The 15328-nt window shown below is 36.2% G+C and overlaps 1 protein-coding gene across 1 annotated transcript; it reads right to left on the bottom strand.

Moving 5' to 3' along the window:
• Positions 1-11801: 11801 nt before the first annotated feature.
• LOC149075741 (uncharacterized) lies at positions 11802-15074 on the bottom strand. The gene has a single exon (XM_089242136.1). It carries the CDS (start codon positions 15072-15074, stop codon positions 11904-11906), a length of 3171 nt encoding a protein of 1056 aa, XP_089098262.1. The 3' UTR covers positions 11802-11903.
• Between the last annotated feature and the right edge of the window lie 254 nt (positions 15075-15328).

Raw genomic sequence — 15328 nt, 5'->3', positions numbered from 1 at the left:
CTATTTACGAATAGAGTATTGCATTAGCAAAACATGCCAAGGTACTGGAGTTGAAGCAATTTGAAGAGATAAGTTATTCTAATTTAATCGTATTTGATTATTGAATGAGAATATTTAGAAATAAAGTGTAACACAAAATTATTTTCTGTCAAAAAATGCAATGATTTTTGACTGTCTCTCTTTTTTGCCCTTCTTTCGTAAGAAGGTCATTTACTTTTTGCAACCAGACAAATGAATCTGCTTAATTCTAATAAGTAATTTCTATATGCTCTAAATTCCTCTACTAAATGCAAAATTCGATTGCTAGATGCTCTAAATTCTTCTGCTAAATGCAAAATTCGATTGCTAGATGCTGAATTCTATTGCTAAATGCTGAATGCTATTGCTAAATGCTGATTTATATTGCTAAATGCTGAATTCTATTGCTAAATGCTGAATTCTATTGCTAAATACTGAATTCTATTGCCAAATGCTAAATTATATTGCCAAATACTGAATTCTATTGTCAAATGCTGAATTCTATTGCTAAATGCTGAATTCTATTAATATCGCTTTTTTTTAAAATTTCTCTCATTCCCGAAAAGTTCGACTAAAAGGAAGAAAACTTCGAGCTGAGGGAAAACTTTAACACTAAAAATACGGAAAAAGCTCTGGGACTGAGCGAAAACTTCGACTTAAACATACATTCGAGTTATCGAAGTTCGACTCATCGCGAATTGACTGCAATGTTTCGTACTTTTTCGGTCATAACAGAGTGACTCGGGAAAACTGTTGAATCAGTGTCCGTGATACCATTACGAGCCGGTAAGGTCATAATGAGACCGGCAACGAAGGAGCTCCAGAGAAACGACCCTATTAGCAAATATGATGAGCCGAGACATTCAAGAGCAATTACATACAGGACAGGACTGCTGAGAAGCTGTAATCACAGTAGATAAATAACTCTCCTCCTTAAACATCAAAACTATTTCAACAGCGGCACGGAAACGGAGGCTGCTTGTTCAGTATATAATTGATACTCAGTGGCGTAGCACGACGACGCATTTAGCTGCTCCCTTTATGTGCGGTCCTCCGTCTTTCTCCGAAGCTCTTCTACTGGCATAATGCGAACGTCTCTCGCAGTCTCGTATTTCGAGAGATTCCGGTTAAATTCCGAGATATGTTTAGCAACAGGGAATGTCACAATCTTACGCAAGAGGAAAAAGAGATGAAATAATTTATATACATGTGTGCACATAATAATTTCACAACGGATAATGAGCGAGAAAATAGCAAGGTGGAACTGAAAACACGTTCCAGAATTCGATACCGGAACAAGATGAAAAATATAACGACATACGGCCCATATTTTACATGGCAAATTTAAAATTTAATGAAAATATCTAAAATCAGAATAAAATTTTGTATGTGTGTATGCGATTTGTCCCGGTTTTCTTGTAAGTTTCTCGTACATGTCTTCATGTTACAAAAACTGTTGTGTATGTTTTTAGCTTTCTGAATGATTCAAATTTTTGTTTATAAGATTTTTTGCGCAATCAATTGAAATCAATTGATAACAATTGTTTTGTATTGTATTGTATTTGTATAATTGATTCAATCAATTGTTATCAATTGAAAGAGTTATCGAGACAAAAGTTCGTCAACCAAATGATTTCATTTTTCTCAATATTTCCGCATCAGCAGTGGTTGGCATTATCATGAGGTGTCGTAACTTGATACTAAATTCGAAGACTGAAGTCCAATCCTTTTCAACTGCTTACCGACCAATGATGTGCAGCTTGTACGTATACTTTTTCAGCTTGTCAGGCACTGCGTATTTTGATTAGTCGTAGTGAAAAGCAAAATGATGTCCCGTGAAAGGCATTTTTACGTCGGGAAGAATGTATTTGGGCAAAGCATCGATAAATTTGATTGCCTGTCTGAGAGAGGAAGACATGATGCTCAACAGAACGTAGATCTCGGCTCTGAAATTCATTAGACTCTCCATATTCCGTGGCTTTCAATGTTGACGTTTTGACGTTGGCCACCACCGTTGACGGTAAATCTGAAAAAATCTCAAGTTCTAAAATTCAGTATATACGCACGCATAGCATAGCACATGCCACAGTGTGGTCGTGTGAGTATCGTGCTGCACTCATATCGTAAGGATCCAGGTTCAAACTCCGTCGGACGGATGAAGTTGGTAATGTACGTCTTCCGACTTCGTGGCGCAATTCAAGCCAATCTCACATTCAAAAAAGTCTCTCAGAGCAAAAGAAAAACTTTAACACTATACTTACTTAACATGAAAAGTCAGGCATCAACGGCTAAATTTACTCCAAAAAAATGGAAGTCAGTTAGCAGCACCAGTAGACAACGAAAGAAACATAACTACGTTAGGGTCATACATACGTCTCGGTGTGTACTACTTCACCAAACACCAACTCTGGCCATATCACTATATTTCAATTTACTGCCATTAATGGGTTGGGAACGAAGGCGCTGTCTACCGATGGTTGCCTCAAGCTCGTTAGGGCAAATATCTTATCCACATCCACCCTCGGGTTCGAACCTGGGACCGTGACAGGAACCTTCACAGTGGTAGACGTGCATCTTATCACCACGCCGCTCGGGCGTTACTTCCGGTGTGTACTGGCTCGTTGGAAAAACTCTCCAGAATAATATTTACAAGGTGTGTACGGTCAAGCGGTAGTACGTTATAGCTCTTCATGACCTTCGTATGCTCCCATCATCCAGAGGTGATCGGTGTAGAATCCTGCTCAATCATCCTGTGATGATGTGAATTTGTTCTTGTTTTGACCGCGAAGTTCTTCAAATGACGTATAGATTGCGTACGCACGTATATTATAAATTTTTTTCACTATTTCCCTATTTTTCAGGATTGTGCTGGTAGCATGTGAGAAAATTGTAATTCCTTTTGCGAGAGGTGATAGAGTGCCTGCCTGCCCCCCAATCACTATTTTGTTGGTGATTGCGGGGTTCGAACCCACATTCTTTGTATAACACTTTTTTCTCGTTTTCCGTTTTATGAAGGTGCACATAAAAGCATTTATGCCAGGTTTCCGTCTTAATGCCACTACTACTAAACCAGGCATGCATCTCGTCCATATTCCTCTGCGGAACCTCTAACGAATTGGTACGTGTTGGAATGTATAGTGAACCTTCTCCGTGAAGTTTGGTTCCTGTGTAATGTTTGTTACGTGTAGTGCTGCCATCTGCAATCAATTTGTTAAACTATGAGTTTTTTCCTCAACTCATAGAGCGTAAAGAGTAATGAATGAGTAGTTATAACGTTGTAGGCCTGTTGCTCTCTGCGACCCGTCTTGGGCCGCTAAGGGGCCATTCAAGTATTACGTAAGCAGATTTTTAGCCATTTTTGACCCCATCCCACCTTGTCAGCAAAATTTCGTCAGCAGCTTAGAATATTTCATGTCTTCAAAGGGGGTGGTTGATGACGTAAGCAACCTCCAAACCCCCCTCCCCCCTTGTCATCAAAAGTCAGCAAATTCGAAACCGCCCCCCCCCCCCTCGATGCTGACGTAATACTTGAATGGCCCCTAAGTACTACTCTAACGCGCTGTGATTTCACGACACGTTAGAGTATTGTGTAGCGGCCTTTAGATAGGTTCCCCCGTATTTGCAAAGTATGAATTTTAGTGATATCTATCTTTCACAAGAGACAACTGAAGAAAAATAAAATTCTTTTGACTGCTGTTTTGAGAGAAACATTTCTCCTACCATTCCCGCAGTAGAAGGGTTAAAATATTCGGTGGACCATGTTGAAAAAAGAACCAAAGAAAAACACCGAAGGCCACATATGACCCACGAGCCTAGCGTTGAAGACCCGTGGTATGCATATAACACCAGTGGTTCTGGAATTGACCATCTAATAATGATAAGAATAGGCACCCAGTATATAGATCGTCTTGTCATCTATTCCACTGTGAGCCTAGATACGCAATCGCTTTTCCTCGAAGCGTCGTAAATGTCCTGGAAAATTGTAATAAAAAGAGAAATAAAACAAATCTTGTCCCCCTCTTTCGCAATATCTTAACGCTCCATTTTTCAATATTCTCTATTCCATAGACCTTTTTTCTTCTTTCCATCTACGTATTTTGAATCTGTCGAGGAGAAAAAAAAAATCGGAAACAAATCTGTCACAAAAAAGTAATAATAAAATAAAATCCAGACTTTTTCTTACATTTTCACTGACCTCATTTCTTTTTCTTTTTTTTTCCTAACGTGAAACTAGTTTTCTGTAAAAATTGCTAAAAAATGTTGCTTTTAAAATAACTTTCAGTCCTGCTGAGAAGGAGGCTTTACTGGATAAACCTACTCACAGTGAATAAGTATAATATATAGATATAAATGTCTCTTTTATACATAACTTATCAGACAGTCCAGTAAGTTTTTAGAATAATCAAACAAAATTCTCAAAGGAATAGAAGAATTTCCGCTGAGAAATAATCTATTCCATTCGTTGTTATTGTATTTCTCAAGAATAGAATTTTTGAGTAATATCTATCTATTAATAAATAAATAAATAAATAAATATATATATATATTAAGATTTCTCTTAATACTCGTATATAATAATGTTAAAAAAATTCTAATGACCGACTCTTATACTTTATCATTTGAATATAAAAATACTGTTTCTTATGTCATTAAATAGAGCTTTATGCTTCCATATTATAATGAGAGATAAATAAATAAAATTGGGATAACATGAAATGTATATAAGTATAAATTGTGTTATATCAATTTTCTCTAAAATAGACGATGTTATTTACATTTTGTATGTCTCTGCGTGACTTGTATAAGAAAATAGTTTTCTGAGTAAAGAACACCATTACAACATCGAATTGAAAGTTGAAATATAGGTCTATAGTTGCAAAGTGTGTAACTGAAAATGATTTTCTTGAGACTTTCCTCAAAAATATGTTGACTTCCTATCGGCATATAATTTTGTTACTGATTGAATGTATGCTCGTTAAAAGAAAAAAAATTGAAATGATTTTGATCAGTTTTCCGAGTTGATTTTTGTATTGTAGGACATTTCGACAAGCAAGGGCATATGGAATAAATCAGTGGTTTTGTAAGTACTGAGAGACGTAGAGTGGTATAGCATCTTTGTCTGTTGCTCCTCCACCCCTCCGAAAACAATCAAAATCTAAACAAATATTCATAAAATTCAAAAATAATAATAAATTATATTAAAATGTTATTAAAACATTTCTTTCAATTTAAAAAAATTTAAATGCCAGTTATCGGAGGTTAGCAATTCAAACTTTCGCTGGAAGAGACTCCCTTACCGTTTCTTTCTTCAATCCTCCAGAGTGATCCACGCTAAAAAAAGACACTGCATACGCCCGTAGACCCACGAATAATCGGGTCAGTAAATTTTGAACCTTTTTAAGGAATCTTTGTACTGTTTGTCATAAAAAAAAAAAATAGAAACATATACCGCCGCGTTATCTATTAAGTTTACCGTTCAACAAACAAAACGGTTAATATTTATGATACAAGCTGACGAGAAAAAAATTTCACGCCAACATTATACAGTTGTTGCTGGTAACCATTGTTGTCCCGTAACTGCTAATGCGGACTTCATCTGATCAACCGTTTGTCTTAAAGGGCGGTATTCACCGACATGATTTAAGCTATAGTCACAATTTTTTGATAAGAGATCGACACGGATTGGTTAAGTTCAGAGTTTTAACCAATCTATGTTGATCTCTTATCCAAAAATTGTGACTACAGGTTTAAACCATATCGGTGAATTAGAGGTATGTGATTCCAGTTTAAATAATGCTCTAAAAGCGTTCAAAAATTACCCTGTAGCATTTCTAAGAGGGAGAATAGAATGTGTCAAAAATTTTTTATACGGTATCCATGTCCCTTAACTTCCAATTAGAAAGTTGTTGCATTATCTTTTCTCAAACCAACAAAAGAGATCTATGTTGTTGTCTGCTATATTCGCTGAAATATTCGTATTCAAATATCGGAGAAAAGTTGGGAAAGGACATTATGAATCAGGGAAAGGAACGTTGTTCGTTAGTTTTTGCTATTATTTCCAGCCTTTTCTCAGATTTTTGAATTCGAATATCTCAGTCAATATTTCAGTCAAAAACAAAGGATACCTTTTGTTGGTTTGAGAAAAGACCAAGCTTTGCATCTTTCTAATTGGAAGTTAGAAGACGGGGGCCGTATAAATTAGATTTTTTTTTATTTTGTGACACACTGTATTTTCACTCTTAAAATTGGTACATGGGTAATTTTTTAACACATTTTGAGCATTTTTTTAAATTGAAACTATACCTTTACATCAAACGGTTGATGAGATAAAGGTCGCATTAGCAGTTACCAGACACCCTGTATATAGATATTTCTTCAAGGGCGTTTTATGTCTAGCTGCTACGGAGGATAGTCCTGTACACGCATCAAGTAAAAGCAGATATCGGAGTAACGTGCTCTTCATTCCAGAAAAAAAGTCCTCACTCTTTCGACGCACACCCGGGGTTGATTATTAAAAAAAACCAAAAGAAAAGAGTCAAAAACCACATTTAGATGTTTTCGAATATTGTTCTATGACTGTGATAGACAGGGGGCGTGTAAATGCAATTTAAAACAAGTTATAATGTAGGTGTAATGCAGTATTCAAAAAATATTGCTAAAATTACAATTTCCTATCAACATATGGTCGCAGTCGCACCGCAAAAATAAAGCCGCCAATGAAATCTCGGATGTAATTAATATGAAATACGTTCAAGGTAATTTCTGTCATATATGATCTCGATTTATAAATTTTTATTAATATTTAAAATTGAAATTACTTGGTAAATTATGAACAGGACTTAATAATATAAATATTCACGTTGAATTAACGTCACGTGTTACAAATGTTTTGCAATGCAGATAATTTTATCCCAGATAAGTTTACGTAGGGACAACCTGGAATTTCTTTATAACGAAATTTCGTTATAACAAAGTGATTTCTACGGTGTCTCGGAGTTCGTTATAACGGGATTCGACTGTGCAAACTCATTTAACGTTATAAAACGGCATTTGAATTGGTCCCCGCATAATCGGATATTGTGTGCTGGAATCGTTGATATCCGATAAGAGAGACCGACTGTATTTCCATGTTAACCAATTTTGAGAACCAGTTTTAGCACAGCGGCACCTGAAGGAGGCGCGAAAGCTCGCTTCTCCCTAGAAAATTTAAATCATTATTAATTCAGTTCTTCGAATGGATTTGATTCTAATGTAATACCATTGAATTAATTTCAACGAATAAATTTGATGAAATCAGAAGAGAATTGTTCTTGGAAGTCTTCATTAAAAAAATACATGCCCCCCCCCCATAAAGTACGGGCCATATGGTCACCCCATACGTTTCTAACTAAAAACATCCTTCGGCTAGCACCTTCTATAGCCGAGATCTAGCTATAGATGGCACTGCTTCGGCGTGTCCAGGAATCTGTGCCTTCACAAGATATCTTTGGTAATAAGAAACACGAGGAAGGGAAAAAGAGGATGGTTGCTGTACAGTTTATTGTGGTGCGCAGAAAAGCGTGCCGGGGGTACTGATGCTGCCATATCTTCAATCTTTTAAATCTATTCTATCTTATAAATTAGAATATATTTTAATTTAGAATAAAATTAAAATTATTAATATATTATATACATCTGATGATACAAATAATATTATTTATATCCGATATTCATTTTCTTTATGCAGTATATTGGAATACATATTGAAAGAGAAGAATATAAACTTTTTTTTTCACAATCTGAAAAAAAAAAAAAAACGATTCGGCCACTGCTGAAGATATCGGTTAGGTTCACTGCATACAGATAACGTGAAAAATAATTTGGAAAAAAAGTTGTGGATTACCCGTTTCCAGGGCACGATTTTGAGTTCGATGGGCACTAGGCAAATCAAAAATCAGTGGGGTTCCCCATGCAACTTGGGTCAAAAATATTTAGTTGGTCAAAAAAATATATGTTTAAATTTTTGGAGCGCCAAATTCTAGAGGTTCACGGCAAATTCCCCTACTTGCCCATGTGGGAATCGGGATCTGTTGTATCATAATACCATGCGAAACGATTTTGGTACCCTCCAGAATGTTTGTGACAAGCGGCCACTGAGTTCTAGGGTGATCATCGTGCATTTTATAATTTCGGAAAATTGTATTACACGGGAAGTTTTTTATGATCATACTGACATAAATAAGCACGCGTATGAAGGCACAGTTTGAAGATCGGTTCCAAGCACACAATATTTGCCTACGTGAAGTAGATTCAACAGTATCCAAGGCAGTGACTATACTATCCTTGTATTTCCCAAGGAGATGGAAATTCCGAAAGGACTCACACTCACATCTTTTGAATATTTCGTTTGATATTGATCCCTGAAGAATTCCGAATCGTATCTCGTTTCTTCTGGTATTTTTGAAGCAGTGAGAGAGAGAGAGAGAGAGGGAGAAAGCAAGCTATCTGTATTCAGAAAGCGCCAAAGAAAAGTATAATGCGTGTTGTCGGGAAATTCGGCTGAAACTCGCGCATTTCTTGAGAGCTTGCACAAACAGGGATCCTACATTCCTGATAGCGTTCAATCTCTTATATGCGAAGCGTATACATGTGAGTTTTTATTATTATTAGGGAAAGCTAAGAAAAACGTCGATCGGCTGAATTGAACAGCCAACGATCGATCAACATCTTGAAAAAAAACATGGGGAGGCCCTAACGCCTGAAGGTAAAAAAAAAAAAGTTTCATCTCCAGAGAGTTACATGTAAGTGATATATAAGATATTCTTAGTTATTTTTGTAACGTTTTGATGCTTCCAGGGAACAGAATTCGCGTGAAAGTCTGGAATAAAAATTTTATTCCTTATTCTTAGAAATGATAAATGCTAAATTTCTTTTACTCATTTGCAAAATTAAAATTGGAATGTTTGGATTTATTTGAAATATATATATTTAATAAAATTATTCTTTATATATACAGGGTGCATAGGTAACAGGACGTATGACAGTTTAGCGATGAACCGTTAGTCTTAAAGGCATACTTCCAATTAGAAAATTATGCAAATAACGTGCAGCATCCAGATGCGTCATTCGTGTTGAAAAGGGTTGTATAATTATCAAATTTTAACTTTTTATCCTCAAAAACCCAGTCAGTTGCTGTCCTGTTTCTCCTGATGCCAACAACAACAAAATATCCACGTGTCTAAGTGCAATATTCACCGAGATATCTTCATTCGAAAAACGGAAGAGAGTTGGGGAAAAAAACGTTAAATGCGAGAAAAAACCGTTTTACCCACATTTAACGTTTTTCCTGAATTTTCCTTAAAGCTGATAAAGATTCTTATGGGTAGGGTGACCATACGTTCCGTATTTCCCGGGACAGTCCCGGTTTTTCACGTATTTTCAACGATGCCAACTTGACTTTTTATTCTTCATTTCATTCATCAAATCAACGAATAAAATTATCTTCTCAACTCAGAAAATATATTATGGCAATTACGATAACAAATTACAATGTTCATCTCGGATATTTGTAAGGTTTTCATTTTAATTCACTGCAATGTCAAGTGGAGATTCAATTCCCGTGATTGGCGACTTTTCTGTGGTTTTCGCATGAAATGGCGACTTTACGCACTTTTGGCATTACTTTTGGCGATAATTGGCAATGTCTCGTTTTTCGAAGTGGAATTTCCCGTATTTTTCTAGAACAAATATGGTCAGCCTAGTTATGGGCGTATTTTACTACGTTTCTTTCCGCCACCGCGTTGGCCAAGTTGCCTTTTTGTGGCCTCTGTATTTGTAGCCGAATGCACATCTGCTGTTCTGCTCAGTGACGAAACTTTTTCAAAATAGATGCCAACTCACGATGAAATCTCGAAACTACAACTAACTGGATTCACAAAGTCGTTGTCTTGCCTCTTCCGAGGCCAACAGAAAGTTCCACGTTTCTAAGTGCAATATTCGCTGAGATATTTCAATTCGGAATCAGAGAAAAATCGCAAAAACGCCATAAACTAACAGACAATGCTTGTTTCCTTCATTTATGCTGTTGTTTCAAAACTTTTCTGAGATTTTTTAATTCAAACATCTCAGCAAATAATGTACTCAGAAACGTGAAACTTTTTTTTATTGGTCTCAGGAGAGAAAAGGACAACAACTTTTCAGTTGGATTTTTTTACAAAAAAGTTAAGTAGGGAACAAAAATTCATTTTTTTAATTTTGTGACACACTGTATTTTCACTCTCAAAACTCATACACGGTGATTTCTAAACATAACTTGAGATTCTTCTTTTTTCAATTAGAACAATACCTCTACGACGAACGGATGATGAGATGAAGCCGCATTAGGACTTACAGGACTCTGTATACTGAATAGGGTATTGTATAATATTTATTCCGTATATACATTGTTTCTAGTTTTTGTACTTGCATTTTCAATTGGGGGTTGCTGTATTTTAGAAATATATAACATCCATATTTGTTATGGGCATCTTTTTCTCAGCCATATCGTTTTGCATTTTGCCTGTTGTGGCATTGTATTTGAATTCGTATTCATAATCAACTTAACCCTCTAGTTCCCGTGTATATTTCAATATACACGGCAAGTATATGGTCATAAAAAAAACCCACTATGTACTAATTTCTTTTCTGAACTTTTTGGTATTTCAGACAGCACATCTTTTAATGTTGCTTCGGTATAATATTACAGCTATAAAAGTACAACACGTTCCAACAAAGAATTAACACAAGATATATAGAAGACTGGATGTTGTGAAGATATTTATTACTTGAGATGTTACTTTTTTAAGGAAGGAAAAAACTCATCTCTGCCTCTACCGGGAGTCGAACCCGGGTCCCTCGATTGCCGGACGAGTGCTCTGACCACTAAGCTACAGAGGAGATAGAGATTTTCCTTCGCTAGAGCGTATATATGCCGAACGGAACCGTGCAATGGACGGTGAAACCAATCAGCTAATAGCTCATGGACGACGAGCCACCAGAGGGCTATATATATGACATGAATGTCGCTCTCCACTTGTTAACACAAGATATATAGAAGACTGGATGTTGTGAAGATATTTATTACTTGAGATGTTACTTTAATCTCTATCTCCTCTGTAGCTTAGTGGTCAGAGCACTCGTCCGGCAATCGAGGGACCCGGGTTCGACTCCCGGTAGAGGCAGAGATGAGTTTTTTCCTTCCTTAAAAAAGTAACATCTCAAGTAATAAATATCTTCACAACATCCAGTCTTCTATATATCTTGTGTTAACAAGTGGAGAGCGACATTCATGTCATAAAGAATTAACAGCTTTCCTAACCAAGATTTTATCTAGAAAATATCCTCTCCCTATTTGTTATTACAAGATTCCTCAAAAGACTGATTATGTTTGTAGATGATGACTATAGGAAGAGAATTCAACTCTGCCTCCACGGAGGCTTGAACCGCTGTCTCTCGTTTGACGGACGAGTGCTCTACCTCTAAGCTATGGAAACAGATAGAATTCTTTAAAAATATTGTAGTTTTGTACGTGTAACAATGTAATATCTTTCCACTCAAAAATATTATACGAATACGAATACAAATACTACAACAAGCAAAGTGTTCAACGAGGTGGCTGAAAAGAGATGACCACCAAAATATAATGTCATTTTGCATATCATATTATTATCAAATCTATGAATCATATGTTCAGATATCTCTGTTTTAATCTTTCACAACAAGTCAAAACTCAATGTTCAAAGATGAAAGTAAATAACAATGGATGTAATAGCTTATAGATGAATAATATGATTAAAAACGAATGATTTCACTAAAAATTTTAGAACAATAAAAATCATTGAACCAGCAAATTCAAGCTTCAAATTTTTTTAGGGGTTTGCAATGGCATCCGAATCATTAACCCGAGTCATTAGTGCTAGCTTCAAATACTCTTTCCAATTGTTACATTGCCCAATTTTTTCTCCTTGGTAACTTCCACTTTCCACCTCTTTTTCGATTCTGTCTTGAAGATTTTTGCAATCCTCTTCTGAGCATAACATTCTGTAAATTTCGTCGAGAGCTTCAAAGGCTTCAATCAGCTCCAGCGCTTTGCTCAAGACATCGTTCGGTAGATCGGAAGGGTCCAGAACTTTGCACACAGTGTCAAATAGCGGATCATAGTGTGCAAAACTGTGCCTCATGTTGATCAGTTGAAAAAGATTGCCACGTTTAGACCATAGATGATTCATTTTTTTTATTTTGCGACGGTACAACATGTCCATGCAATCGAGCAACAGGACCTCTAATGCCGCTTGCAGCTTTGGCTGAGAACAATATAAAGAAACAAGCTGTTCTCGAAAGAAAGTTTTCTTTTCTTTTTTAGAGTCTCTTACATTTTTCCACAATTTCCGGAAATATTCATTATCGTCTATCAATAGTTTTCTAATTTTTTTTACTCTGTCGAGGAAAAACTCGAATGTTCTATCGGGTATCTTCCCCAAATCATCCTGTCGGCCATTTATCCATTTATCGGCCAAAGTTAGCTCCATATTTATTTCATTGAATGTCGTAATTTTTTTTGCCTCTGCTGTGTATTCTTTCAACGTTTCATCAATAAAATCCAAGTTTATCTTACTATGTTTCTTTTTCTGTTTCGGTTTTGTTTTTTTTCCTACCGCTGTGAGATGATCTTTTCCAATAGCCCCCAGTTGTTTATGTAGCCCTGTTTCCGGATTTTCATTTGCTCTTGCGGACTGGAGTAAACACCTTGCGCAACGAAGTAAGCATCGTATTTTCGCCAAGTATTGTTCATTTCCTAGTTGCTTTTCCTTCTTAGCTTCTATCTTTATATTATCAACGCGCTGTAAAAGATCGAGTAAAGATTGTCCGCTCACCATCTTCTTCATCATTTCACTGATCTCCATCTCGACATTTGTCAAATTTGAAGTCAGTGCCTCCGTACATTCATCAGAAGATTCTTTTTTGTCGTTTCCAGATTCAACCGAATTCAAGCTCGGATTCTTTCCAGGCCCGTTTATTAGGCCAGAAACAGTTCTAGAATTTGCCCGATTCTCTTCCATTGCATGTTCAATATTTTGTAACAAATACTGTCTGGTTTTGATTACTTGCAAATTAAAAACTCGCTCGACCAAACATTTAATTTTTTTCAGATCACCTTGTATTTTTCGAAAATCTAGCCCATGGTCTATACTCATGCGCACAGCTATACTTTTCGGAAAGCAATCACAAATTGTGTCTCTAACATCACTTAAGTTTTCACGAAGTATTTCTGGAAACATAGAAATCAGGAGAGACTTCGGCATCGTGGGTTCGTCATTAGAATAATTCATGACTTCATTTAAAACAACAACTGCTTTTTCAATTATCAGACAGGCAATCAAATTATCTTTTTCGAAATCGACTTTGTCAGCTAAATCAAGATAATGCTTTAAATGTCTTACCGTGAATTCTCCTTTAAGAGTTGGGACACTTGTAAGTGTGAATATCTCATAATCTGACACTTTATATCCGGCATTTTGGTCATCAATATCTGTCGATTCCAGTTTATTATTGAAAGTTTCCAGATTCTTCATGAAGCATTCCCGTTCCCATTCTATAAGTTTTATCAAGGTATCCTTCTTGATCTTCATCGGAGATAGATGAAATTTTGGTGGTTCCGCATCGTTCAACCAGCCATAGTAGTGCATGCAGATGAATACAAAGCGAAGAAATGTTGAATCCATTTCCTCGATGGTATCATATAGCTTGAGGCTAAATCTCAGAGAAAAAGATCGATCAAAATACAAACACGCAGCAGCATGATCTAAAATTCTATAAAATCTCGTATGATTTTCGTATTGCTCATTTGGGCTGTGAAAGTATCTTATGTACGAACCTATAAGCAGACACATCAAGTTTTTAATGTTTCTGGCTTTTGAAACGTGATCGTCACTCGAAAGTCCCATCTCATTGAATCTCGCCAACCATTTGCATTCTTCGCTTTGGAATCTATGGAATTGCACCAAATCCTTCAAATTGATAGATTCTGATTCCTGCAGTAGTTCATTTAATGCCTTCGTGATATCGTTCATTTTTTCTTCGGATAGAGTAGAATCTGGATTTCTGATGGTCACATTTGATCCAGAAAACATCCGGAGTGAGTAATTGTACAATAAATACAACAAGTGAATTTTATCTTTCGCCAAAGCATAGTATAGAGCCGAATGTGCTTCGTCTGAACCTGTGATTTGAATTTTCACGATCGGATTCGTTGGAAAACCAGCTTCTTGGAGTCTGTGTAGTGTATAGTGTGGTTTGCATAACAGCTCTTCCACTTTTTCGAAACGTTCCCCGATCAACATAGCAACAAACAAATTCTTCGTGATTCCTTTCAAACTGAGCAAGTCTCGATATCCTTTGATTTCATTCATTCTTAAGATTTCACAGAAGGCCTTTTTCTGCATTTCGTCACGATTTTGAAGTTTTAGTCCGAAAGCAAGAACTTTTGTGTTTCGCTCGTGTAGTAAAATATTGATGTTGTGATACGCTAACCAATTATTCCCGGAACTGCATTTGAACTTGATGGTGGGGTTATCGTAATATGCTGGCACATTCTTTTCCGACACTAAAGTTATCTCAGACCGTAACATGTGTGCAATAACATCTATTTCAGCTTCCATATCTTCATGATGGACTTTCTCTAAATATTTATACCTGATATCCCGACGATAAATAGTCGCGAAATCCCTGAAATTTTTCACAAATTTTTTCAAAATGTTTTCACAATAACATGTCGTCCGATCCATAAATGGATTATAAGATGAAACAACATAATTAATTTCATCGGCATCCTCCGGTTCTACGTCTCCTCCGGTGATTTTTTTCAAGAATTTCAGGATGATATTACTGGTTTCTGTAAACGAGGCTTGCATGAGAACTGACATAAACACTGACCAGTATAAGCCGTCCTTGCGTGGTACTCCGATAGCCCATGTATAATTCTGCAATTCGACAGGAACGTCTGGGGGCAAGTCTTTGATCTCAGGAATTTTTATTTCCATGCTTTATCGTTTTGTGCATAGCGTGAAACTTCAAAGAAATTGAAAAATCCCAACTTATATTAAATATATCGATGTAAGAGCTCTTGAAAAATCACGATGTGAGGTTCTCAATTGCTGAAACATGATAAAAGCATTTCTCTGATTAAAACGAGGGGATTTTTTTGTTTTTATCGCTCTTTCATGTTTTTGATAAATATTGCACGTGAGTCGAAAGCGAAAACTTGATAACGGTAGTAAAAGATTGAATATTTTCT

This window comes from Pholcus phalangioides, unplaced genomic scaffold (assembly GCF_987345545.1).
Source record: "Pholcus phalangioides strain wild (caught in Gottingen) unplaced genomic scaffold, Ppha-v1.0 ptg000015l_1, whole genome shotgun sequence".
NCBI lineage: Eukaryota > Metazoa > Arthropoda > Arachnida > Araneae > Pholcidae > Pholcus > Pholcus phalangioides.
The sequence above is the reverse complement of the archived record's forward strand: the minus strand, read 5'-3'. Positions and strand labels throughout refer to the sequence as shown.